General features: G+C 38.9%; 1 protein-coding gene across 1 annotated transcript; it reads right to left on the reverse strand.

The window, feature by feature from the left end:
- Positions 1–1264: 1264 nt before the first annotated feature.
- Positions 1265–10978, reverse strand: LOC139139676 (cartilage intermediate layer protein 1-like). Its single transcript, XM_070708539.1, has 10 exons — positions 10920–10978; positions 10631–10723; positions 9267–9440; positions 8334–8490; positions 7851–7946; positions 6969–7124; positions 6072–6368; positions 5787–5895; positions 4870–5018; positions 1265–4395 (listed from the first exon to the last, which is right to left on the reverse strand). The coding sequence occupies exons 4-10, from the start codon at positions 8431–8433 to the stop codon at positions 1991–1993; spliced, it is 3312 nt and encodes a 1103-aa protein (XP_070564640.1). The 5' UTR covers positions 8434–8490; positions 9267–9440; positions 10631–10723; positions 10920–10978; the 3' UTR covers positions 1265–1990.

Here is a 10978-nt window from a genome sequence, read left to right on the forward strand (position 1 = left end):
ACGCAACAAGGAAAAGGAAGCTGTGACAAAGAACATTGTGAGGCAGGAACCTTGAATAGATTAATAACTACAGGTTTAAAACATAGATCTCAGTTACAGGTTGCATCATAGACTTGGTTCAAGTCGGTGAATTTTAAAAAAATAAACTCATTTATAACAGTTTCTCTTGTGTCTCTCCTATTTCGTACAAACCTATTCGGAATTTGAGAGCCCAGGCCAGATTTCCCTAGTGATTGAATGCGTTACCTTTGAGTCTGCGCAGAAGTGAGTTAGTTTCTGCCGGATTCACCGGCGACAATTATCGCATTTTGCACGATGGTCCATATGGGCTCACAAACAACACAGATATTTTCACGCGTTTTCGGTGCTACAACAGAGGTCGTGCTGACTTTTGTTGGAGTGATCGCACTCGACATTTTGTCAACAACGCCATGTGATTTTTGTGCACGTCTCGCTTGGGGTCAATAGGTAACTCCTAATATGTAAACTTTAGTCATGTCATCTTATGAATAATATATAAGTAAATAAAAACGTCATCTCATGAATAATTTATAGCAACGCAAACCCTGCAAGAAATCCAAGTCTGTGATTCCGGGTGAAACTCCCCTGTATAGCGTTCACACCACTCATCGCGTCCACTCAACTCACGCGCGCGTTTCACATGAAAACAAAATACAAATCATTGCGTTCACTCCACTCAAGCATTCACAAATCACAGACTTGAACCAAGTCTAGATGCATCATAATAGAGACCACATATCATCTTCTAAATCATAGCCCAAACAATCTGAAAAGTTAGCTGAGCAGCTTGGATTTACTTGTTATTTTAATCACCTGAGAACTCCATAAAGCCAATGATGATGGTATGGTATCGATCTCTGTATCGCTACTGGCTCTAACTCCTGGTGGTTGTGAACACTCTGTCTGCAAGCACTATAATTTGCCCATTGGTTTCGTTGTCCTGGTTAGATGGTGTGTCGTGATTTCTTTCCTGGGGCACCAATTTGCATTTACTTTAGAAACATTATAACATGAAGTCTGAATTCGGTCCATCCCGACGTAAGACGCAAATATTGCTTCAAATAGGGATATTGTATCAAGTAAATGAGAATCGAACATGTTAATAATGTATCAGTGCAGCGGCAATTTTCCAAAATAACCTTCAGAAGCGCTTGTTTGAAAGCCATTTTCTATAACTTGTCCTCTTGTCAATTCGTCGTTGGTATATTTTAATTATAGAATAATACACATACGAGAACGGATTGCCATGATCGGGTACATTTATTTGGATGAGATGACAAAACTAAAGCATACATTCACAAAAAGGACCGAGTGGTCAGAAAACCATTTTACCACTACCATTATACTGAGTGAAAACTATCCACTCGCCAAGAGTTCCAAGATGGTAGATGGCGACTACTCCCCTTTGATTGATATAATGACTCATGGTTAATGGAACTTTGATTGTACAGCTGCACTATACATCATACTTGTAGTCTTTCATTGGTAAAAGTATTTCTTAATTTGCATTTTGTTGCCTGTAATATTCCCTGTACCAAGTTGAATAACGGGAAGAAAGGAATGTTTGAATTTACACTAAACCCGTGATTGTTTTTTTTACACTTCAAAAGGAATACATTGAAACTAAGTAGTTCTACCATGCCAAAATATTGACACTTGTATTTTATTTCTCATTTAGTGGCAGAGGATTCGAGAACTGAGGCATTGACAAACACTTTACATTCGGGTAATTTTCACAATTTTGTGTCTAGAGTTAGTCAATTCAAATCAATCAAGGGTTGAAGATCAAGAGGTTTTACATGCAGTTTTTTAAGATAAATAGGTAAAAGTCTGACCCCAAATATTGACTACAGGGCAATACGGGTAAGCTAATTTGTCTTAAATTGCGATGTCATAATTCGTTCACGAATGTTGAAAGAGGAGACAGGAGTAAATTGTGCTTTGACAATTCTGTGAATAACCCATTTGATTACTCACATTCGAAGGCTATTGCCCAAGCTTCGTCAGGGCGAATCTCTGGATCATGGTGAAGGTGTTCGACGTCATTTCCGGCGTAACAGTTGGTGAGTGCATCGTTGTAACCATTCTCACCTTTGGAGACATAGATGCCAGTTTGGAAACTAGGGACGTCGACGAAGGGGACCTGAAATCGCATCAGCTTTTCATCTTCAGAGAATACCTCCGTGTTTTGCAAGTTGTGTTCAACCAAGAAGTCGGATAAATCTGAATTCATATCACTGATGGAAACCTGTCCGGAAGGGTTCTTCTTTACCTGGCATCGTTGCCATGACGACGACGATGGGGATATTTCAAGAACGGTTAGATCGGGAATGGGATTTGGTTCACCAATGCGCTCATTCCCATAGGCGTCACCTTCGCGCAAATAACCACTGCACTTAAATTCGATACAAGCTGCTGTATTCTGGGAAATTTGAGCAACTGGTGGATCCGGTTTAGAGTCGTCTATGCTGAGGCCATACGATTCTATATTTCCAACTGCTAGATGTCCACCAGTCAAACTAGACACTCTGACACGTTCACTTCTTGGACTTTCAATGAGAACCTTTATAAAACAGAATCTCTTGTCTTCATTCTCGTATGGGTACCACGATATTGGGGAGCGATCCTTTTCCGGGTCGATTTCTTCAGTTGTATGTCTGAGCGATCCCCCTTTTTCTTGTTTGAAAAATACAAGGTGGTTCTCATCCGTTGTTGCTTTTTCGCAGTAGGTTTTCGCGACATATCGGTAGTCCCATTGCCAATAAAATGGTCCCAGTTCACGCGATAAAATTCTTTCATAATCGTATATATCATATTTGTAATCAAGGTCATTGTACACGTAGCCATAGGAATCATAATAATAGTAATAGTAGGGATAGAACATTGCAGTGATATCATCTTCAGCCATTTGTGGAGTAAGCCCTAGCATTGTAACATAGCCGGTTTCATCGCCAGGGTTGCTTGGCAGAGTAAAAGAGTCGCGCAAGTCTGTTGGCCACTGTCCTGGGTGGTGTTCACTGGTAAAGCTGTCTGGGTGCACAGCTTGTAGGAGTTCTCCATCGTATTCAACCTTTACATTTACGGAGAAAAGAGATGGGTCACGTGCACAGAAAGTCAGCACGCATGCACTGCCATCTCGTCCAGTCAAAGCTGTGTCGAAAAAGTTAAATCTGCCTTCATCAGGCTCAATTTCGTAGCTAAACCTGACTTCGCGAGCTCTCGTGATTGCCGTTACCATGGCGCCTTCCAAACCAGCGGATAGTGATTCATCAGTATATGCTCGCACTTTAAGGAAACAAAGTCTTCTCGGCAACATAATTTGATCGATGTTGCAAACGGGTAAATTCGTCAAACTGTACCCTGAAAAAACAATGTCTCCGACTAAGAATGTGCTAGTCTCTCTCTTTCGTCTTGTTTGTTCAGAGATTTGAAGGCCCCCGATATCTTCCCATTCCCCCGTTTCCTCATTCAAAAACCAAAGATGGGGTAAATCAGTCACTGAGGTGTCGATGTTTGCCTTCTCAGCGTCGATATACAACTTCAGGTTACCATCTACTCTCAAGTCATTGTCATTGTCATCTCTAAACTGCATTGAAAACATGCCAAACGTTTCCAACGATGCTTGATTTCCCTCTGCATCTCGGGTTGAAAGGTCACTTTGTATTAGGTCAACAGCCATGGGGTCAGTGACATCCATCATAGTGATGCTAGCTTTAACATCACCAGTATAGGGGGTGCCACTTGCTAAACAGAATGAACCAGCTGGGATATGCAGTTCCATGATGGGATCGTTGACATCACCAGCCATAGGGATATCCGAATCTGAGTTTGAATCTAGCGTAATTGCTTCAGCACGTCTTTGCATTGTTACTGTATGGTAAACAGCATTTTCTGCATCCAAGGGTAAGACCTTTGTTGTGTCGATTAAAGCATTTAGGCGGTCTTTAAATGTAACTGCTACGCGCGTTTCCCCTTTTGAAACCTCAAAATTGAATGCACCATCGCCGTTTGTTCTATCAACCTCCTCATTTTGAACGTATACTGGGCCAAAGGATAATGGAGAACCATCATCCGCTGCCATTGCCCTGCCCCTAACCATTATTGTTTCTCTGCCACAGGGTACACAACCACACTCAGTGACAACATTAACTTGTATTGAAAATCCCCTACAAGAAATATCGTGAATAGCATTCATCGTTGGAGCGCAGCAATTTTCTTGTAAATCTAGGCAGTCATCGTCATTGTTTGATGGGCACTTGTTTCTACTGCATGTCCCTACGTCGTAGTATCTTGTACCATTTTCATCCTCACAATCATCCGGCAGCTTCAATAATTTTGTATCAGGGGACGTGTCACAGACTCTTTCTTCTAATCCTGGTATTAGAAAAATAACGACAAAAACATGATGATCATCATGAGCATTATGAGACAGTTGGTTAATAATATCACGATTGGAAGTAATTTGGGATAATTGGATTTTCATATTTTGCAAATTTCTCAAAAGTGTTAGGTGCCATATGGCTGAATGCCGCGATGTTACAAATAACTTATAAAAACAAGTGTATAATATAAAAAGAAAAGCAGATGAGATGACATTTGTAGATTAAATCGACATTACTTCACCGTCCAATTATCCCAAATTAGTTCCAATCGTGATAATTATGAATATAATCAACATTTGCACAAATTTGATGCTAATGTTTTCACGTCCGATAAAATGATCAGTCCACCATTGACTGCAATTATTCGCCGCATATTATTAAATTTACTTGATTTCATTTTCTATATTTAATTAATAACAGTAAAACGGCTTCATGAAGAAAACCTAAAAAAGTTATGAATACATACTGATGACTCTAAGTGAGGCATGCTCGGAATACTGGGAGCCACCCTCGCCATTAACTCTACACTGATAGTCACCAGCATCAGCAGGTGAGAGGTCAGTCAAAGTCAGGATGTTGTCAGAACTGTCCTCAATCGCGACACCATTCCTGAACCTAACGGTATACAATGACGGAGCATGAGCATTAATTATCATGGCATACGTGTAAAACAACGCTCTTCTTCAAATAGGAACAAAGGAAATCCTAAATGTATACTGACATTTAATATTCCATTTGTTTTCACCATTATTACAAGCCATTGACATGCACATATCTTGTGCCACAACCAAATACACTGAGGGAGCTTCAAGTATTATAAGGAGTCCATCTATACGACGCCACAGGCTCGAACGTGACTTTAATCACTTGATTGCGCAGTTTTGACCAGCTGTGCAACTCCTTGTCTCCGCTGTCTTAATTGAAAATGGCGTTTTTACTATCCATTAATGCCCGACCAGGATTTCGTTTCTAAAGACTGAGCAAGGTTACAGGATTTAATGTGATTTAATACAATAACATTTCTTGCTTTGCTTCCAACGGTCTGACTTGCTTTTCGTTAGTCGGATTGTCACCGTGTCCTAGCTCTAGCCCTAATCTCTGCAACTATTTACTTCGTTCATCTGTTGGACCAAGTGCTGAGTGCCAATACACTTACTACTTCAGTGCTCAGTAACGTCTAAATCAGGTTGCAGGTCTCGAAGGAGGCTGTGACGTCATCAACGCCCCCCCCCCCTCTGGTGACAGGGGGATTATTTCTGTGTATTCGGTTGTGACATTCAGGGTATAGTCTATTTGTATTCCTACAAGAAGCGTGGTCAACCTGTGGAACACAACATTCTGTTTGGGAATTTTATCACTGTATACATTAAAATAGCCACTGACCATTCATAGTAAAGGCCATCCTGGTTGTCCTTGGCTTTACAGCAAAACGATACTCCTTGTCCAACCATCCTAAGTTTTGATTGGGGATGCTCAATCACTATAACAGGTTCTGGAATAAATTATATCAGAAAGGACTAAGAGATAATAGTTACATATTCTCTTCGTTGGCAAGACGTAGAAAAAGGGCAACAAACAAGAAACTATTTCAAAAACATACGAGCAAACGAATAGGCACACCGAGGAAGCAGCGCAATACACAAATATTTAGGGCATGCAGACACTCACCCAAGCGATCAAGCTCAACTTCAAGTGTAAGTCCGTTGGCAACTGTCTTTGTTGCTGGACTGAACTTGTCCTTTCTGAATGTGAATGCAACACCTGCACACACGTCTTCCACTTCAAAATTACCAGCGCTATTCGTTGTCGCAATGGGGTTTACTAAGTCCTCTACACGATAAATCAAGACGTCTTCAAGTGGCCTTCCAGCAATGTCAGTCACTGTTCCGGAAAGCTTGTCTCCGACACAAACGCAAAACGTGCAACCATCATCTAGCACACCATTTTCACAAACTTTTGAACAATCTAGAGAGATATCACAAAACAACATCTTTTTAATGGTTACATCTATTAATGAAGCAAATAAAATCGATGCAGAGGTGTGTTAACCTTTTATGCTTCTTAGCAATACAGCGTACACCCAGCGACGGTATACTATCATAAATGCACGAGCGATAGCGAGTGTATTATTTTGACTGAACTGGCCACAAAACTAAGTGGTGTAGCCTACCCGTTGATGAGCTGGTGCATTGATATGACATTTTAAAAGTATATTGAAATTCTGGCATGAAACGTCAAAAAAGGAATTTTGCTCATGGTGAAAGCTCATGCGTTTTCCAACTGTGCTACATTATCCTAATATAGCATGCATTGTTATTGTCATGTCTCGGCCAATCAGATCGCTGTATTTGTGCCATCAACAGGTACGGCACAATGCACTCTTATTAATCTTGAGATCAGTGTTATTACCAGCGCGTCATGATACATGTAGCAATGATACCGTTGCCTAAGCACTCATCTATTTTGTTGATATTTTACAGACATTCTGTATACTTTAGAGAAAAAACCTCGATCTCGATAAATGGACAGAGTTAATATGTAGAAGAGTTGCATGTTTCCACTAACCAGGACAGGCGATGTCTTCGCATTCCCTTGTTTGAGTAGCTGGTCCAGGACAACTGAACGTACTGCCGTCTGAGCAGTCTCTAGAACGGGTTCTGATGCCAGGCCCACAGGAAGCATCACAAGCTGACCACTGACCCCATGTTAACCAATTCGCCCCTTCAATCAAACAGTAATGATTTGGAAACAGAGAAATCAATGTAAATAAGCTCAATTCAGTTGTTCAAGGATGTTTGTTAGGTCAACAAAATATATATGTAAATGACGTAGCATGATGATTGGTGTCAATAAAATCGTCCTTGTGATGTTACCATTTTCAATAGCATAATCTTAAAATTCGATGTCCCGCAGAACGTAAGCACATTTTTTGCACGATTTCGTCGAAATAATTATGGGCATGCAGCATAAATATTCTGAAAAATTATCATGACACAAAGACTTTAATTACCTCTGTTGATCTCTAGTGGCGAAGAATGGTCGTTTATTCAGGTAATTCAGAGAAAGGGAGAAATTACCAGTTAGATATTAGTGATACGGATGATGATGATAATAATCATCTTCATTACTTAAACGTTATTATGGAATAAATTAGCAGACAACGAAATATATAATGAGAAATTTATATCATTTCTATCAGGTTTGGAATCAAAATTGTTGTTGCAGTTAGAAGTAAATGTTCTGGAGAAACGCTTCGAAATTTGAACAAACATTCGCCACCAAAATTACACATATAAGTTGAAACAATCTGGTGCTGCTGCTACATAAACAAATCAAATGGCGTTCCTACAAATACATATAAAGCTGACGGCTTGCAGCATGATACCTATTATCTCAATACTGATAACACTATAAGAATTTCTCGAAGATTTCACGCTGAGGAAATACTCACCATACTGACAAACAAAACCTTTGTTCTCTGAGCAGTTTTCAGCGTACCATGTAATGTCTTGTTCTCCATCATCAGATGTAGCTGGTGTTTTCCTAATTTTGATACAGAATACAGAAATGTTTCGCTTTTTATAGCCAACAGTAAATCCTCAAAGAAGTACGTGTTGGATTCTGGTTATAAAATTTTACCTGAACCAAATGTACGTACATTGTGAGTTAAAGGATATGAAGTTTACACGTCGCTCTGCCATTGCCAAGTCAACTATAGAGGAACTATGATGACCGCAAGAGGGAGTTTTAGATATTGATAGTATGCAGACACAGCATGTTGACTGTAGATTTAAGTGTCCATTATCTAAACGTCATACATATGGAGTGTGTTGTCAGAATGTGTGACAAACGAATTGTGTGTGTATAAAAGTCACTAATTTCTGAGTATAACCGACTGCAGCACGAGCTCAATAATCGAATACCATTTACCTAAGTTGACAGCAGTCCCGCTGTAATGAATTCCACTGGACATGTTGATTCCCACAAACCCCTTCTCTATACCAATCAAAGAAGTCGAAGGCAGTGCCATCGTGCCATCGAAAATCTCCTTCACAGTCTGTGTCTGAACATCCGATCCAGAATCCAGCTTTTAAGATAATTGCAAAATGTAAACAATTACTGTTTATAAATTCACATGAAAATATTATTCTACAACTCTGCGTCTCTCATGTTTTTTTTTCAAAGGATAACTGACCATGATTACACTTTTACAATTGCACAACTATATCATCATAGAATTAAAGGATTATTTTCACTTTTTGTAAATAAATGTAATTGAGCTATGATAATAAATTTATTTTGAAAAGACATAAAGCTTGTCAGAGATGCTTTGTGATAGGTATCGCTTCTTTATTTCATCAAACAGATACCAGGGGCGTCTGCTGGGGGGGGGGGGGTTATTGTCTCAGAAAGAAAGGCCATAAGTCAGGCCTATATCGGCAATCTTCTACAACCATCGAGGGAGTTTTCTGAAGTTCAATGAAAAACTAACAGAGATACAGAAATAGTCTATCTATCTACCTACCTACCTACCTACCTACCTACCTGCATACACACATACATACATGCATACATACATACATACATACATACATACATACATACATACATACATACATACATACATACATACATACATACATACATACATACATACATACATACATACATACATACATACATACATACATACATACATACATACATACATACATACATACATACATACATACATACATACATACATACATACATACATACATACATACATACATACATACATACATACATACATACATACATACATACATACATACATACATGCATGCATATAGAAGGACAGACAGACAGACTCCACTTTACCTGCAGAATTCTGGAAATTGTTGTGTCCTAAGATGAAATCTTTGACACAGTCGTTATTTTCTTCGTCTGCCAAAATGGCAAGGTTTCCACCATCTTGTTCACATAAGTCTTTTGCGTCATTCCAATTCACAGCGTCATCACAAATTGCAAATCGGAACGATCCACAGAAAACCTCTGAAAAAATGGTGGAGGTATACCGTTATGAAGATCAGGAATAGGAATATTCTTGCGAATTATAGGAGAAAATTAAATTTGCGTCTACTGTGGTCTTTGATCAGCCTTTGAAATAATATCATAAATATTAAACGAACAAGGCACACGATATTGTCCGTTTTAGTGCTTTACTCTAACTGGGAATTGTTACGAAAGCTTGCATGCCTCTGGATAGTGTGATTCCAATAGCATGCTTCATTGACTATTGCACACATTAACGGGAACAGAAAGAATCTTGGAAACTGTAATCATATGCCTTGCTTAATGTACACTTCAGCAAATAGGGTATAATAGGGTACAAAGCAATATCAAGTATAATAAAACTTTGACAATGAGTAGACATTTCTCAAGTGACACAATATCCGAACAATGTGGCTTATTTTGTATAACTTCCAACTCCTTGGGTATAGGGGAAAAATTACGTAGCTCGGTGTTTCCATTTCAATATATCCGTCGAAGCTGTTAAATCATTCTATTTCTCATGGTCTAAATTAAAATGTGGAAAAAATGACTTTATTCACTTACCATCGCAAAGGCTCTGAAAATCAAGACAAAAGAAAAAAAGGCAAAACAAAGTTGTTAATGGAGTTAAATGATTGAGTATTTAGAGTTTATCTTGAATCCCAATATGTACGCGATGTCCTGTCTACTGGTTTCATCGATCCGATAAGAAACCCCCTCCATACCAGGAGTTCAGTTGTTTCACCAGCAGAACCAGTTTATTTTTAAGAACTGAGGTGGAACGAACGCCTTTGACGTATTAACGTGTCGAAAAGCCAGCATGCTGTAACTTTATAAGTAATATTATGGTGCAGGAACTTGGTCCCGATTTCGAAAATGGCGTTTCCACGACTTTGAACCCATCCTCAGGACGTATTCAGCTCCAGTTAATGCACCGAAGTTCACATCAATGGTGATGCTAAGTTAATATGTTTAATGACAAAAAAAAAAAAAAAAAAAAAAAACCAAAAAAAACCGATTGACTTTGGGACATGTCAGAATTCTTATCTGCGCATAAACCAATTTATATCATTTATATCATTACTCGGCAGTTATCATATCACATAGATACTAAATATCATATCAGTCAGAAGAGTATATTATGAATTACATCTATAAAGAATGTACGAAAACCTTAAAAATGTACTTACAGATGTTGTCCCGATTGGGTCGATTTCAGCTCTCACTAAGGTAGCTATGGACAGTATAGTTGTAACCAGCGAAATCATTCCTGGCGACATACTCTAAAAAATATGGTTGGATAGGAAATGACACAACTCAAATCTTTATCAAGATCCATTTTTTCTTCCTCTGCTTTTTACTTTGTAGAGATATATTTACGGGTATTTCATAAAGTTGCAGCGGTGAATTTGTGAGTAAGCGTATATACATACATCAAATTGAATGAAAAGTTATCATAAGAATACTGAGGGAACTTACCGAGAAAATCGTTAAGATCGAGCGTATCAAATCCTCTCCGCAGGACACCGCAGTTTTAC

The sequence above is a fragment of the Ptychodera flava genome, chromosome 9, assembly GCF_041260155.1.
Source record: "Ptychodera flava strain L36383 chromosome 9, AS_Pfla_20210202, whole genome shotgun sequence".
In the NCBI taxonomy this organism is placed as follows: Eukaryota; Metazoa; Hemichordata; class Enteropneusta; family Ptychoderidae; genus Ptychodera; species Ptychodera flava.

Excerpts from the sequence above, each read along its gene's own strand:
- LOC139139676 (XM_070708539.1), bottom strand. The coding sequence starts at position 8,433 with ATGGCACTGCCTTCGACTTCTTTGATTGGTATAGAGAAGGGGTTTGTG. Across the intron at positions 7,947-8,333 it reads CGGGACTGCTGTCAACTTAG|GAAAACACCAGCTACATCTG; the intron begins GTAAATGGTATT and ends TATCAAAATTAG. Across the intron at positions 6,369-6,968 it reads CGAAGACATCGCCTGTCCTG|ATTGTTCAAAAGTTTGTGAA; the intron begins GTTAGTGGAAAC and ends ATATCTCTCTAG.